This window comes from Haemaphysalis longicornis, unplaced genomic scaffold (genome assembly GCF_048455015.1).
Source record: "Haemaphysalis longicornis isolate Haplotype H1 unplaced genomic scaffold, Haemaphysalis longicornis Haplotype H1 scaffold_9, whole genome shotgun sequence".
Classification (NCBI taxonomy): Eukaryota; Metazoa; Arthropoda; class Arachnida; order Ixodida; family Ixodidae; genus Haemaphysalis; species Haemaphysalis longicornis.
In genome coordinates this window covers 146,535,341-146,552,823 of record NW_027526460.1, presented here as the reverse complement: position 1 = coordinate 146,552,823, position 17,483 = coordinate 146,535,341, and the positions used below count along the sequence as shown (strand labels likewise).

General features: G+C 48.8%; 1 protein-coding gene across 1 annotated transcript in view; it reads left to right on the top strand.

The window, feature by feature from the left end:
• Positions 1 to 1,197: 1,197 nt before the first annotated feature.
• Positions 1,198 to 17,483, top strand: part of LOC144153478 (leukocyte elastase inhibitor A-like) — a 34,295-nt gene continuing 18,009 nt past the window's right edge. Inside the window, exon 1 of the mRNA XM_077685120.1 lies at positions 1,198 to 1,420. Within this exon, the coding sequence (XP_077541246.1) occupies positions 1,198 to 1,420 (223 nt within the window). The remainder of the gene's footprint in view (positions 1,421 to 17,483) is intronic.

Here is a 17,483-nt window from a genome sequence, read left to right as displayed (position 1 = left end):
GTGCGGGGAATCGGGAAAGATTTTTGCACCAATTATTTTGCCACAGGGGGAAATCAGAGCTAGCTGTGGTGGTCTCCATTGACCTTAAACGCCTACTACAGCGGAGAGGAGCCCAAATGTGGTTACACTTCACCACGCAGCGCTTGATTGCTTCTCGGCTTTCTCTCTCCGACTAGCTGGTGTGGCTTAGTACAGTCTTCACATTCGAATTTATTGCACTCGTCTATCCTATCACAAAATACGCATCAGCATTCCGTTTTTAAAGAATTCATTCAACGCATGGTCAGAAACTTCATCGCACGTGACCTCAATACCGAAAGTATTGCATAAAAATGCGTTCCTTTAAAGTGGAAGCATTGAACACTATCGAAAACCTTCCCCAGAATCAGCAATACATTACTCCCAGCGCCACGCTGAAAGCAGGGCAGATCAGTGTTCAATTTCAAAATAATGATTTCGAATTCACAGCTCATCAGAAATATTTAGGCGCTCTGAGATTTTTACTGCTGGAGCAATGGCTTACGTCGACTATGTACATTAGTGCCTTTGATCTGCAGTTGTAGTTTGAAGCGAGCGAAGAACCACTAGGCCCAAAATAGGGTACACTGGGAAGGTGCTCAACGAAAAGCCGATGCAGGCAAACAACGAAATTATCTACCGGCAGCCATGCCGCTCGTAAAGCGAGCGAACGTAACCCCCGGTACACTTAGGGTGCAAAGCGCGGTCGACACCGTGTGCGAAGGACGTGCGAAAAACGCCGTGTAGCGGATTTCTAAAGCCGGAGCAAGATCCAGCCTAGAATTCGCCACCTAGAGGGAGCACATACATGGCCGTGTATTCTTAAAAACTCACCAGTGGATCTCCCGATAATTTCATTGACACCTTTGTGGTTGAAAACATGGACTCATGATAATATAGTATTTTCTTCAATTCTAGACAGTTGCAGCAGCGAATGAAAAACGCGCACAGCACCTTGCTTGACACTTGGTACAATGCTGGTGAAAGATCGCTTGGTTATTTAAAAGCTGCGACGCTGTTCGTGTGCGTGCGTGCGTGTGAGTGCCTCTCCGTGTGTGTATATCCGTGCGCGTATGTGGTGCCTCTCGCAAATCCTCCGCCGCGTAGAATGTGACGTCAAGGAGTGGTTTCAGTACCTTGTAATTAGCGTTCATTTGCTTCCAGGCTCAACTGAACCCGATGGCAACCAACCAGCCTCCCCGGGATAAGGGCAAGAATTCCCCACCGGTGAGTTCAGAAAGGGACGCCTCAAAGTCGAAGGCGAAAGCGGCGGCCTCGCCCAAGGCGCCACAGAGGCCGGGCACAGAGCCGCCGCCAGAACCCGAGGAGCGCACTGCGAAGAAAAACCCAGCTTCCAGTCCTGCGCGGTCGTCTGAAGGGCTGCAAGAATCAGCCACCCCAGGTTAGTCGAAATACGATGCCTGCATATATAGTCCGTTCGTTAGACCTGATTCCGGGTTGAAAAGGGAAGTTACGCGCAGAGATAATCCCCGGGAACAGGGATGTGGTGTACAGTTTGCCGGTGGGGCTTGCATCCATAGTTTCACGCTCCAAGCCTGATACGTCGCAGTATGGTTTTACCGTTGACAGTTAGGGCGACCGAGCGACCGTTTAGCAGACGTCTGGTCGGGAATATTTCAAACTCGACTCGGTTATTACTAGAGACCGGAACTTTAGGCACGAAAAATTACGGTTTTAGGCGCCTATAATAGGCACTGAAAAGTGTCATTTAGGCATTTATAGACAACAAATATTGTCGTTTAGGCACATATAGGCCCAATTCGTATTTACTTGAGAAGCATATTGTGCTACAAATGTCTGACTTGCAGTAAAAACTGCGGACAAGTATTGTAGAGTGGGAAAGTAATTTTATTTTATTCGTGAAAATAAGCCACTCAAGAGTTGCTATTTTAACAGATTTACGTGAAATGCAGGGTGATTCGACAACAAAAGAAAATCTTAAAAGCAATGGCAAGCCACACCCATCGCAATTATTTGCGGCTGAAGTTGTACCTCATTTCGGTCGATAATTGTGTGCGAAAAAAACAACACTCAACGATCACTAAAGTGGGAGGAGCGTGCTAGTTCTTAGGGACGCTCTTCATGACCTGATTCCATCTGAAATATCATTATGTTTGGTGCTCAGGACCTTCGGCAGCTGTTTTAGCACAGGGAATCCAGGAATGTTATGTCAGACAGAATGGCAGATTGTCAGACAGGAATGGCTCTATCAGGAAAAGGTCTTTTGGTGATTGTGGCGGGTAAGTCCTGGACCTCCGAAATCAGCTCAGCATTCTAAGTCAGAGCGTCGCCCACGCTCTCAGCTGCGGAAATGCTTTTTGCTAAGAGTGTGAAATAAGCACACAAATGTGGCAAGTAACGGTCATGTGTGCCGTGATGTAAACAATTTCGGCTGCAATGCTTTTGTCATTTGCGATGCTGTTAGTAGCACCGGCGAGTGTATTTGTAGCAGATTTCCACCCTTAGCCGAGTTTTTAAGTCGTAGCAATGGGCTGTGGCGGAAGAGTAACAATCGGTAACTGCTGCTTGAAGACAAAACTGCAAACCGAAGAAAGATCTTAACTGCAGGTATGTACAGAGTAAAACGACCTGCTCAGCCCTTTACAGCACCGTTGAATCCCATAGATTCTTCGGTGCGGTGGTTTTTATTGTGTTAGCAATGGATGGGGCATATGGGAAAAAGTTTTCGCCGTGAGTCAGCGGACACAGCGCGTCAGAAGGACATTAAAGAAAACAGCGCGTGTGGACAACGGTGACGTCAATGAGGTTGTCTGCGGTTGGCTGCGTACGGGCCTCTGGCGGTTCGGTCGATGTGGCGAGGTCTAGGTGGCGGTAGCTTGTGCACGGTATGCGTTTCTGGGATTGTTTGGCACGGCTCGCGGAATTTTTTAATTTTTTTTTTTCAAATGGGGTGCGACAAACACTTCGTTGCGGGCCTCTGAAGCGAAAACAGTGCAGACCACCGACTCAAAAAACAAAAAAAAAGCATATATAACATAAAAAAGGCATTTTAGGGGCTAAAAAGCCCATATAAGCTTATATAGTCAAAATAGGCGCTAAAAAGCCCATATAGCCAAAATAGGCATTATAGGCACAATAAAGTGTTGCTTAAAATGCTCCCCTTCCCTTAGTTCATGCTTATATGTTAAATAGGCTTGATACGGACTCAAGGTAAAAATAGGCATTTTGCCTAAAGTTCCGGTCTCTAGTTATTACTTACTCGTATTTCTCGCTCCGTTAGGTAAATCGAAATGAATTGAACTTGCCCCTTAGTAAGGATCTACTGCATGCTGCTTTTTTGTTGATAAGTTGGGTACAATTATATATTTTCGTTGCAGCGGCAGCGAATCGCTACAAAATCCTCTTTGCCGTCGTCGTCCCTGCGAGTATGGGGTCCCAACAATGCATTTCTCGAGCGCATTGGGCACCGTACCACCATGTGGAGAACAGAAGCCGTCCTGCGGGGTTTTCGTTTGCGTTGACCGCGCACACTTTTTGCAGCGTAAGCTACACTGGCCCAGGTTGAGCAGTTTCGCGTAAACCTTGAAGGGCCGTGCTGCGCAAGCGCGAGGAGCATTGAATTGGAATGGATTGGACTGGATTGGATTGGATTAAATTGGATTGGGTTGGATTGGACCCAATCCAATTGGAGTACAGGTGTGTAGAGAATTGGGTCTGTACATTCGCCGGTCTCCGCATTCCAGATAAGTGACGTCATAGCCGCGGGAGACGCACTGGCGCCGGCGCGTGCCCAGCTGTGCGCCTCCGTTGCGCAGCAGCCAAATCGGACGCTGCGCCGGAGCCGCTTGATAGCCGTTTCACGTGGCTTTTGGAGAGCCGTGCTTCGCATGCGCGAGGAGAAGTGTCTGGACTGGACTGGATTGGACTGGACTGGGTTAGATTGGATTGGATTGGATTGCTGAACCTTAGCCCACGCTACGTATATCCTGGCATAGCCGAGATAAGCCACTGCTAATTTTTTTGCAGAAATGCCGCTCGCCGAGAACTGGCCCCAAACAGAACTTGATTCCCTTCGTCCCTCTCGCACTGAGCATGGCTGCTCGCGAACAGGGTTGTAGCAAAAGGTGCGGCTGATTTTCCTGATCCTACACTGTAGGCTACAGCGATCGCTTAGCTAAGTTTGTAAATTTCGAGCGTCGTTCGCGTGCAATGAATAAAGCAGAAAATGATACAGCATTTCCTGCACGCGGAATCGGTCTACACAAATGCTAGCCATGACTGCTCACAGGTTTCACAAAACTGCACAGACCTGCGGCGGCCTGGCAGGTGCGGCAATGTCACAGCTCGCAATAATTAAGCTAAGAAAATAACATTCGAGAAAGTGGCAGATAATGCGGAGTAAAATGGCGTTAGGGAATGTAATGCGCACTGCTAGGGAACGTGGCTCTCAAATATCTGCGGGGATGCTGAGCATAACTTTCTCCGCGCTAACCGGCGAAGGTCGATACTCGGCCGCTTCTCGCACGGCGAACGGCCGCACGACACAGTGAATGGTCGGGCGTCCAATTTTCATCTTCTTCCTGGTCTCGTCCTGTGTCTTTTAGGAATCGTTCCCCGTCGTCTTATTGTTTGCGCTGGCGAAATGGTGTTAAGGGTGGAATTTAAAGCTGAATACGCGCGCGATCGACGGTGGCCATAAGGGCTGCAATTTCTCGCCGCTCCCCAGAATAGACGTCCTAGCGAAAACAAAGTCGCACATGCGAAAGTAGGTGTGACAGTGATGAGAAAAATTGCGCCAAGGATCGTTACCCCACAACTACAAATGCGGCCATAGAATAACTGCGGCAACAGTAACAATAAAGTTCTTTGCATCTGAGCAACCGAAGCCGGCCGCATAACCTTGGGAAAAACTAGCCTAAAGCTCGTCGCAGGCAAGCCCGTCACGTTTGGTTATTATTGGGGCCCACACAGCCGGCTTCATCATTCTGACATTCTCTAATACAGGCAAGAATATGACAACGTGTTGCTATAAAGGGACAGTCACGGCTGTTCGCTGTCCCCTAGCTGGTAATGTACCTGCAGCTTCCCAATAATTTGGCGGCACCCCTGCGTTGCCTTCCGGACACGGATTGCGAGGCCGATTCCTCTGCCCTTGTGGAAACTCATTTGTACACCTGTGCAGCTTTTTAACACGAAAGTGTTGCACTCCCGGGTACACCAATATTTCGTTGACGCTATACGCCTCGAGCGCGGCCTGTAGGGGCGCCACTGAAATCCCCCTAGCGGCCCGTTCCGAAAGCAGCCGCGGGAGTCCGCATCCCGCTCCCCAGTGCCGCCGCTGCTTTTGCGGCACGTTCACGACTGAGATTTACCGTTTGCGGGCGTTTGAAATCCATGTTTATGTGGAGCAGTCACTCTGTTCGCGAATGGAGTGTAAATGTTTCTGACGCGATCTTAGTGTGGTATATTCGGTCTGTATAAGCGCCAGGTTTGTGTCACAGGCCAGCGTCGCGGAACCGGCGTATGATGGAGCCGATTGTAGTTACACTGACCTGAATTTACTATCAGTTTCTCCGTAACTACCGGTTCCTCAGATGTTCATTCTACGGCTATACATTACGATTTAAATCGGTTTTGTGCGCTTACATAATCAGCGGAGCACTCATACCTGACAGCACGCCAGTTACGTTTGCCAATTTATACCTCAGATATTGATCACCACCATTTACAAGCCGGTCTGTGTTAATTTCGGGAATATTCAACAAAAGCACGATGGACAATGCATAATTATACTCGGGGATCAGCTCACGACAGAGTCGTCTTGTCGAGGTGAGCGGGTCCACAAACATTCATCTGCTACATATATCCTCTGCGAGCAGCGCGGAGACGGGCTTGGAATATAATCCGTGTCCGCGACTAAATGCTTCTTCGAAATATCATCATATGGCACAGGGAGCCTTTAGAATAAAGCAGAAACGAAAATCAGGGGGCCTTATCACATGCCACACTCTTCCAACGACCCCTTTCATCGCTTGTTGAACTACCTACTGGGTAGTTCAATATTGCCAATATTATACCTCTGATACTGATCACTACCATTTACAAGCCAGTCTGTGTTAATTCCGGGAATATTCAACAACAGTACGATGGACAATGCATAATTATGCTCTGGGATCAGCACACGACAGAGTCGTCTTGTCGTGAGGTGAGCGCCCGCAAACATTCATCTGCTACGTATATCCTCTGCGAGCAGCGCGGAGACGGGCTTAGAATATAATCCGCGTCCGCGACTAAATGCTTCTTCGAAATATCGTCATATGGCACAGGGAGCCTGCAGAATAAACCAGAAACTGAAATCAGAGGGCCTTATCACGTGCACTCTTCCAACGACACGTTTCATCGCTTGTTGAACAGCCTACCCTGTATACTTCCAAAAATGAGTCCGCCGTACGATCAGCTGTTCGTTGCAGTATAAAAACAAGGAAAGTGAAAACGAGATTTGTGTGTGTGATTACTAAAACGTAGTTGCTTGATTTCACTCCGCATTTGTACACAGCGTCCCCCTCCCCTCCCCGCTACCGATGTCTCGCGAAATAGCAGTGCATTTCGTGTATAGTTGGTCTAGTGAACCCTACCTGGCTTAAAGGGGCACTGACACGAAATTTTGAACGCGAGATAACTTCGGAGATAGATTGGTGGGAACACATATACATCATCTGCAAAATATCAGCGGCGAATACAGCCTAGAACATATTTAAAATCAATTTTAAAGTGTGCGAAACGCAACCGAGCAGCCAGCAGAGGACCACGCGCAATCGACATCCCGAGGGTATTGTGTAAATAAACAACATATAAACAAGTCACGAGTTTGTGGTTGCCGCTTCCGCACTGCCGGCGTTTTTCGCCGGCTCGCCCGGCTCGCCGCTCCAATCGGAGGGCCGGAGGGCGGAGCTTCTGCTCTCGAGAACGAACGACCCGATCGTTGGCGGCGGAGGCGCCGTGATTTCGTCAGCTAATCGGGCAGCTGGCCGCGACCAAAGTTCTACAGCGATTCCACGCAATCTGTTTCTATTACTGTTTATTACTATTGGATGCGAAAACGCGCCGGAGGCACAAAAAGCCCACTGCGCTAGCCGCACGGTCGCTGTGCAGGCGGCGGCCACGGCCGCGAAGTGGCCCAGGCCGGCCCAGGTAGCTCGAGTGATAGCTTGTTACCGCTGCACGAAATTGTCCCAAGTCCCGACCATGGTGGCTTAAATGAGAAAGGAGTTAATGATGCGATGGCGGGTTGCATTAAAAATTGTCATCTGCACCGCTTACGAGAGCGCACTCGAATATCCGCCGCAGGGCTAAGCCGAACACATCTGTAGGCGGACCTGTAGGCAGACCGGCCGGCTGCTCCCAGCGCGCGTCTTGCCACCCACCGTCTCGAGCGTCGCGCGTCGTCCTTTAGCCGCGGTAGCATTTGCACTCGCAGCGCCTGCGTCATATCCACGGTCGCTTTTTAATTAAGCGCCTCGCGAGATCAGTACGTTGGGGCATTCGCAGAAACTGCCGTCGATGCGGATTCGACAGTGCTAAGGCGGCTCTGCTCTGTGATATCCCTCCGACGGTCACGTGGTCAGCTTTGTTCACACAAAATCCACAAAATCCATCGTTTCGCGGCACTCGCTGAAACCGAAACTGCGACTGGCCGCATTGAAAATGCCTCTAATTAAACAACCGTCGCACACTGAAGCAAATGAGGTTTCTACAGGTTATAAGATAGGTCACTAGCTACTTATCGCAACAAAAAAAACAAGATGCAAAATTTTTGTGTCAGTGCCCCTTTAAGTTTCGACAAACGTTTTTAGCATGTCAGAAGCTGCACTGTTTTTTCATTTCCGTTAGAGCTATTATGTTTCTTAATTCCGCACTTGCATAGCATTTATGTTTCCGTGGTTTCATTAACTTACCTTGGTTCTTGCTATATGGCGTGTGTGGGCACATATTTAACGACTCACATACTTGGAATATACTTAACCTTTTCGCATGGTTTATATTCTTATAAAATGCATGTTATTGCCCGGCATTGGATAATCACATCCCCGAAACATATTTTTCTGCGACGTATATATTTGAAACGAAGCCGCATTCATTGCCCACGCTGCAAAATGAAGCCAACCGCTCATTGTGACAGTATCAGGTCTAAACGAGGCGGCAGTAGAATTCATTTGTGCCTGATGTTTTGGAGGTGACAAGGGTGATATGTTGCTACCGTCGCCGACGCCCGGAAGAGCGGCGACGAAGCGCGCAGAACCGCGTCCGCTGGTAGCTCTTGCAGGCGATCGCGTACTCTACGAAGACGCAGTTGCTCTTTAAGTGACCTCAACGTACTCTTTGCCTGAAGACGTCACCATACAAGTTTTTTAGGGCGCAGAAAGGCGAAAAGAAGCGAAACAGAACCAAAACACTGCAAGAGCCCCTATCAGCCACGCAGCGCAAATCCCGCCAACGCCGCGGAGAAACGGCGGCAGGCGGCGCAGCGATCGCGAAGCTCGAGGCGTATATTCGTCACGGAAATGACGCCAGCTGAAAGAACGCAGGAGAAACGCCAGAAAAAGTTTTAGACGCAGATTGTGCTGCCGTCTAGGAAAGGTGCGGCGATGTAGTGCATCGTGATGGTAACAAACGCCGACAGTTGGCGTCAGCTGCGTCGTAGCGACACCGATGGACGAATGGAGCGAACACGACCGGCAATACTTTGTACCATGGAGGAAAGAATACTCAGGAGAGGCCCCTAGCATCCCAATGAATTGCGTAAAGTGTGAAGAAAATGACGTCATTTTTCTTGAGCCAATAGACAATGTTGCTTACTTGTTTACAACTGCGGCGGCTAAATTTGGGCAAATAGAATGGACGAATTTTTAAGGCGCTTGGCATGTGGCTGCCTCGCTACGCTTGCAAACCAGCGCAGTCGCTACGACAAACGTTTTTAAATTAGGCCAGTTTGCAAACTCCGCCGTCGGAGGTGGCCTTAACTCGTACCCCGGCCGCAGCGGCGCTTACGTCGCGTCGAGGTTAGAGTTCCTGTATATAGCTCCCGCAGCTATATAGAGGAGCTATATAAAGGAACTCTAGTCGAGGTCGGCGGAGCGAGCCGCTGCCGCCGCCGGCGACCTGCCGGGAAAATCCCCTTCGCTCAGCGTTGGCGAGAGCCACAGTTCGTTCTTTGCTCTCTTTGTGTTTCTTCGTTGTGAAGTGAAGTGAAATTTATCGCTGCTGAGACGTAGCTCGCACAGACCGCAGTACTGTACGACCCCAAAATTTCCTCCCGTCGTCTGCGTTCGCCCTCCCGCCAGCCTGTTGCTATGACGACGACAAACGCTACTTTGCCAGGCTTAAGAGCTGAAAAATCGTCCTTCTACAGTCAAACCCGACTATAACGAACCCGGATAGAGCGAATTATGCTATATATCGAACGAAAATAAATCAGTTACGGAAATACACGCCAAAAATATTCCTTATAGCGAACTTCAGATCTGATATATCGAACTCGGCGTGCCTAGAATGGCCGCCAAAATGCATGGTCCCGGAGTGGCAATTAAGATGTTGGTTGGCCGTGACTACTCAGCAAAGGCCGCGACTGAGACGTCGCGCCTCGTATGGAGTGACATAACGCCCGATACTTTCCGTAACTGTTTCCGACGCGCGGAACTCACGACGGAACCCGCCCAGTCAGTGCGTCCGGACCAGACGGCAGCTCGCAAACCTACCCGATGCTGTGCTAAAAGGAGTGCCCTTCGATGATGTCCTTAGTGTTGACAACTACGTTGCAGTCACTGTAAGCCCCTCGGACGCGGGCACCGTCAGCAGCACTGTCGTAATGCTGATGAAAAGCTCTGAGGAGGCAGAGGATGGCGCGAGTGAAAACCGTCCGACGCTTAATGAAGTGCTTTTGGCAGTTGATGTCATCCGCCAATATTTCTTCCATATTGAAGGACACGGACTCGAACTGGTGCAAACAATGCCTCGAGTAAAGAATGCTGTACTAGTTGACGCTGCCAAAATGAAACGGAAAACAAAAATCACCATTTTTTTTATTTTTGGAAGTAGCCAGTTAACGCGTTAAGGCAAGAAGTAGCTTTATTATTTGCAATAAATCTATTTCTTTGTGTGTGGCATTAACATACTTTATTTTGTTGGTTTCTGCATCCGGGACAGAGAAGGCGATTCCCGTGTATTGCGAACTCGTAACAATAAACTCGTTATAGGCGGGTTCGGCTATATCGAACTATTGGATATATCGAACTAGTCGTTATAACCGGGTTTGACTGTATCTCAAAAACGAAGGCCGTTTTTCGATTGAAACTTTGGGTTAGGGTTAGAATGGGCAAATTGAAGGCGAAATCAAAAGCTTAGAACATGACATCGCACCGAGGAATTAGCGACGAAGCTGTTTTCGCTTCGAATCGGGAGGGCAGGCCGACACCATGTTAGTCAAATCAAACCGGAGACAGCAAAGGATGATGGGATAGAGTGCTGGGCTCAGTGGGCTCAAGTCATGGTGGGACTCGGCTTCACAAATGTGACGTCAAGGCCTCTCCTAACCTTTTCTTTTCTCCATGCTTTGTGCGACCTGCGCACGCCGCCGCTCCCCAGCGCGCGCTATTTGTTTTTGCTTGTCGTGTTCGTTTTAGTTCGCCGGAGCGCCACTGCAAGCCACGGCGCTGCGTTTGATCCTCAAGTCGCGGCACGGTCGCAATGACTTTCATAGAAATTGTGCTAGGAAACTGCGCGGGCCCGGGCCTGCCGAAAGCCCGAGCCCGGCTCTGACCGCATGCCGGTTTCGGATGTTGTAGCACGCATTTTGTCGGGCTCGGGCCGGGCTCGACCTTGAACAAAATTTTTTTCTGGTCGTGCCGGCGCGCACCGGCGCGCGCCGGCCCGCAGTGCCTGAGGCCCGGCAGTCGCGTGCTGCAGATTTTAGATTGTTGATAACAAAAAAGTTTGCTCATTTGCCGTTTAGGTTAAGTGAACACAAAGAAAAGCAAATAAAAACAAAAGCGAACGGAACTTCAGCGCGGAGGGCTACATAATGCCAGCAAGGCCGGCCTGTCTGAACAATTAAAGAGCTCTTTGGGCAACTTTTTCTTCTCCACAAAAGCACATCGAAGGAGAGTTTTTTTCTGTGAAGCGAATTGATTGGATTAATGGAAGGTGGAATATCTGCTCAATAAATGTGTAAATGAAGAAGATTATCCCCTTTTCTCAAATTCCTTTAAATGATCCCCGTTTTACGTCGCAAGTGCAGCACATGCATTCGCCCAGATTCTTGAAAATACATACTCTCAGTCAGGAAATTTTGGTTGTACAAAGCTCAGTCCAAGTTTAATAGAAATTGATATCCGCTGTACTTGAAGTATGCTTACGTACGTTTCTAGGTTGAAGACCGCAAATTTTTTTTTCGGGCTCATGTTTCCGACTAGGGCTGATGTTTAAAATGACTGGTTGGCTCAGGCTTATTTTATTACATTCTGTCAAGCTCGGGCCAGACCAGGGTCATATTCTATAAATTTGTCGGGTTCGGGCCGTGTCTCCCGGGGCGCCCAGGGCCTAAAAATTGCAATTGCAACACGCGTGCACTGCGCTATATGAATTGTGCGTGGTCGTGTTGTTTCACCTTTTTTACAACACCTTTACACTACTTTTTTTTTACAATGCTTTTTTAAAAACCGCAGTGCGTCATCGCGCTTGTTGTCGACAATGGTACACTGCTGCTGCGTTCCGTTATGCCAGGGGTCGGCCACCTACGGCCCTCGATCTCAGAACCGTCCCCTCCCCTGTCCTTAATTCTTATCCGAAGGCCGACGCGCCAGTTTTGACCTCAAATGGCCCGGGTGAGAGGCGGGAGACAGCAGCAGAGAACTGATCGCTTCCACATCTTCACATTTAGCCAGATTATTGTCAAGTAGTATTGTCAATTCGCTCAGTTTTTTATCTTTACTTGCAAAGACCCCCCCCCCCCCCCTTTTCCGATTTGACGTGTGGCCCTCCGCCGTGTCGGATTTATGCAACTCGGCCCTCTGCCTCAAAAGGTCGCGACCCCTGCGTTTTGCAAATCGAGCAGTCGTTCCTCCAAAAGAATTTCCTTTCACGAGCTCCCTTTGACTACCAATTTATCAACCAAATACCAAATAATGACCACTTTCCCGAAGACCATTTTAATTTTTGTAATGTAAATGTTCCGAGTCGTTTTTTTTTTTTTTACGACTTTCTCAAGAAGACAACATTTTATAGCATAATGCTCAACGTTTCGTAGCGCAAACTTACGATGTAATTATGCTCACAGATATCTAAAACGTTTTTCCGTAAACAGAATAGCCGAACGCAAACTTATACTTGAGCTGAATATTCCCTCTTAAGCTTGAAATAAAAAAAACGTTGTAGAAGTCTATCATAGCCACAGTTACGAGTGAGGCTGTTGTCAGCGCACCACAGCAAAAATACATTTTCACGAATATATACAAATACATTTTCACGAGACTTAGATGCCTAGCTAATGGACCTCTCCCTGTATGTAAACAACGTGACGTCACTAAGCGCACGTGCGCGATGGGTGGCGCCTGCTGGCGGCCGCGAAGTGAGGTGGCGGTTGGCAGAAAGCGCCTGCGCCGACGGCACGGCCTGGCCGCGCTGCGCCCGAAAGGAACGCTGTGCCGTTGGTTCGGGCCGTCACTGGCTTCCCACATTGCAGGTGGGGGTCTAGCTATCCTAGCTGTGGCCGTCGCACCTCCATGTAGCTTTCCGCATCTACAACCTCCGCAACACTTTCGTTTACTGTACGGTCAACTGAACAGCGACGCTTTCGGATAATCAGTGCGCGGCAGAACAGCCTAAACGAGTCATTCTGAAGGTTGGTGCTGTTGCGACGCATCCCAAAATGTTTTTTTAAGATTCTTTGTGTTCGGTGCACATACCAAGGAAAGCTAATTTATTGTTGCTTTCGAGGTCCGCTTAAGCTAAGCGCGGTGCCTCAGGCAGCTAAACGCTCCCTGTTCTTGGTCTCTTTGCGTCGCCCGGAGGCAGTGGCGTACACACGATTTCATGTCGAGGGGAAAAAGGAAAGGTAAAGCATGAAAGGATTAAATAGTAAAATAAGCAGCAACGAAACAAAAATATGAAGAGCAACAGCCAAAAATTATCCCAATAAAAATATCGCGATGATGTCGATCTCTACGAGATTGACCGATTGTTTTCTTCCCTTTACCCCAATGAAATCTCGAAATGGTTCATCGTCATTGTGAGAGTAACATAGCAGCCACATATGGTTAGTGCGTATATCTTGCGACAGTGCACTGAAATATTTTCGGTAGTCATTATTTCATGATAGTTAAAGTTAGTGTCCATGTACGCCCGCTGCATACGCCAGCGTCGGGAGGCCGCAACAAATGAATACATTCACTGAGTCTGTTCGCTAAGGGCAAACACATTTTTCGAGTCGCGCGAGCGGCCCATCTCGCCCCGAAGGCACGATGCTACATGTGAGCACGGCAAGCATCTCAGTTTTCCGGCATCCTCAAGGCTGAATATAATTGATCAAGGTAAAAATTTACTGTACTTACAAGCAATGAATTTCGTTCGTCTTGAACAGATCCCCCCATAACAAAAGACCAAACTTGTTGTCGATCAGGCGGCAGGCGGCTATCGCGGATCCCTCGTCGAAACATTTATTTCGCGTCGCCTAAGCAGGTTAGGCATTCATTGTGTTTTTAATACAGTGCTCTACCTCCTCAAAACATGACAATATTTCGCAGCAAGAAAATATCCGTCTGCCCCCTCCTCCCCCCCCCCCCCTATTTCACTAGAGCAAATTTCTGCTGGTGCTGCATGATAGCAGATGGTTGATAAACAGTATCATTTCATTCCACGAATCAGCGCGGACTGCCAATGTAGACCGTATGACTGCGCTTTGGAGAACAGCTGAAGTTCGAGAATGCGAAATGTTGCTACGAGTAAGAGCAGACTATGTCGCTGCTTTGGCTGCCAGCCTCTTCGGCACATTGCGCGCATCCACAATACACGCCGAATTTACCTCTGTGGGGACTCCGAAAAGTCTGATGCCGCTGATTTTGCTCGGAAAATTTGAGTAGCCGAGAGCACAGCAGCCCACCGGCATCAGAAAAGCCAACACGTAAACAAAAATTCCACTTTTGCGCGCGTCTAATGCAGCCTCACTGCATACGCGCCGCGCGCCGGTCGGAATGTTTTGCCAACCACCCTCCCGGCCACACCCAGCACGTGCGATTTCCGTGACGTCACCGCCACCGCGTGACGTACCCCGGGAGAGGTCCATTAACATCAAAAAATCGCGAGCCACTGCCGCTATGTTTACGTTATCTGCAAACGTGGAACTTCGCAGACGGCATGGAAACCACGACGGGCCGCGCGCAACATGCCAAGCTGAGGATCAATTGCAGTGCCACTTGACGGGGGCGTCCGGCGCCAGAGCGAGACCACGTGATATTTCTGGGGACGCGCACGGCCGTTGGAGGGGGCGGCATGCGTAGGTCGTACAAAATATAGGCGGTCGTGGGCGCGAACGGCGACTGATTTGTTGCGAAGAGAAACGCCAGCGGGCAGCTGAACGCGTTCGCGTGTGCACGCTAGAAGCTACAAATTCTACCTCTGGCGTTCCATAAGCTGAGCTCGTTAACGCAACCGCCTGCCGTATAGGCCACGGAGCAGGACCGAAGTGGTCGCGCCTTTCGTGAAGCGTCCCGTAGCAGGACGTCGCTGCAGGTTTCGCTGCACACTTCACGTTCGGGCTTTACCGATTCCTATTACAGAGGAATCAACCACAGTTTTGCAGTGATGCGTTTCCCCCTAGCTTGTTGGAAGTCGCGCGAACTCTGCTCTTGATCTTTCACATCCGTGATGAGGCCTTTCGGGCTGTGTCTGGTTGGAGCCCGTTCGTATATTTTATCAACTACATGCGGAACGAAAGCTATCCTCCTTGCGGACAAGGTCAACGGGCATACTCTACTTATGAACGGCCACAGAACGACGTCCAAAACTAAATGACGTAGGAAGGACTGGCGCCTTTTAAATACTTTTCTACCACGAGCCTAGCGTTACCGCGAGAAATCACTAATATGAATAGCAGGGCACCCATCACTACTGCAAAGCACCGTGAGAACTTCCAGGTACAGTAACGACCGGTGTTGTCAGCAACGACCACAATGCACGCATAAAGTCCATGCCCACCGCGCCGCTCCTGCAATCAAAGCACTCTTTTCTGGTGGTGAAAATGCGCCGAATGTGGCATGCGAAAATAAGTCGCTGAAATACAGGTTGTCTGGTCGCCACTCAGTCACTGTGAATAGGTGGCTGACCGGTCGCCACTCAGTCACTGTGAATAGGTGGCTGACCTCAAATGGCTCAAGAGAGGCTGATCACTCGTAGGTCATGAGTGATTACCTGGAGGGATTAAACCGGTGACCTACGCTTGCGTCATTCACCAGCAACCCGTTACCCATGAATTACTAGTGAGTCGTCAGTGAACAACCCGTGTGTGACTCCTGGGTAACGTCTGAATAATCTGACAGAGCAGTGCTTTTGTAAGAATCCCGGAATTTATTCTCCCGGAGAATGAAACCTTGCAACCCTGCAAAGAAAGCGAGGGAAGACACAAAACCTGGAAAAGTGAGACAGAAGCAAGAAAAGCAAAATAATTTCAGAATCTAACCTAAAACTCTTCAGTGTTCAATGAGCATGAGCTGTACCTTCCCTTTCACATTGCTTTTTTTCTTTGTTGTTGAGCCGCATTTTAAAAATCACTGAAAATCCTGGGTGAGAGATAGCAAATCTCTGAGAATAGATTGTAAATTCACTAAGAAAATGTCTTAGCCAGGCTCTTGGGCGATGGGCGAAACGAGAGTTGTGTGGTGTGATGATTCAAATTAAAGGAACCCTGCAACACTTTCGATAAACACTTTCACTCTTTCCTTGCGCCTGGAAGCACTGCGAAAGCTACAGTCATCGCCAGCACGGAGCTCCACTGCGTGATTTGCTCGTCGCACCAGATACGCCTTCTCTTTCTGCTTTGTTTTTGTTGCTTTATTTTTAAAGTTGCTATCTAAAAGTGCTTACTGCTGCGACTGAAGAAAAACCGACCGACAGCCGCTACATAAGCTCAGTGACGTGATTCGGGCCGTCGAAGAACGTCAATACCAGGAAAGTGAGAAAAATCTTTTAAGCGAGTTTCCAAGTTATCTGATGAGCATATAGTGCTCAGTAATTTTTTGCTGAGGTACTTTGCGTCCGCCTAATCTCCGCACTGGGTGTGTTGGGTGACTACGTTCTGGAAGCATTTGAGATTTCAAAAAAAGCTGAGAAAAGTGTTGCACGGTTCCTTTAACAGCAATGCGTCAAAAAATCCATGCCTGCTTAGGCTGCCCAGGGTCATTGTCCCGAAGATGCAAGAGAGAGCGGAAAGTACGACTGCTCCACTCGACAAACACTGCACCACGGTGAAATACGTCGCTTGGTTGGCACGGCGAGGACCTTTAAAGGAGCCATGAAGACAAAACACAAGTTTGTGTTATTCGAAAGATTTCGTGTTTTATAGTGCCCCCAGCGCTTGTCCGAATACAAACGATGCTTTTTTCACTGAGAAATAATAATTTAAGTTAAGATTTTGATTTTCCGGCTAAATCGTGCTTTTCGTGGTCTGCAATGACATCACAGGGCCGTGTTTACCGTTACTGCACCTAGATGGCGTCACCACACCGTGGCAAGCCGTTTTCTGCCTTTGGTTTGTTTGTGAGCGTATTTGTACCTGGCTTGCTTCGTTCGTGGAAACAATCGTTTCGTGAAACATGGCGCTCGCTCGACGAATACGGTCACGTAAGGCACCGTCGCTTGCGTCAATCGGCTAGTGTCGTCTGAAAAAACCCCGACACCCCACAGTTTTGTCCAGCTAAACCAAGCATAGTGCACGCAGTACCAACAGCAGTACGCATCGGTACTTCTGTTTACGTGCGCTTTCATAGCTGCACTGTTTGTCCCACCATTCTTAGGGCTTTAAAAAGAATGTGCTCTAAATTTAAGCGCCAATAGCTCGTTCTGCAAGCTTATAAACTCTGCCTAATTTGCATTTGCTTTTGCCGCCCTCCGCCAATCGCAGAGTTGTCTGGTATGACATCATAGCTTCTGTTGCGGGAAATGAGCTAGTGGGTCGCATGGCCATTCCCATTTTTTCTAATTATGTAGCTTATTTCAGCGAAGTTTACGTTAAAAGTGGTGTCAGTATGATTCTAACGACGCAATGTTTTCAATGAACCAAGCTTGTGTTTTCTTTTCATGGCTCCTTTAAGGTTTTATTGGGATGGAGCGTGTTTGTGTATACTCACCAAGAGCTCATCAGATGCTTCCTACCGCCATCTGACTTGGAAATATTTTTTCGGAACTTCTGTCGCGCCCATTCTGGTTGTCATAGGGCA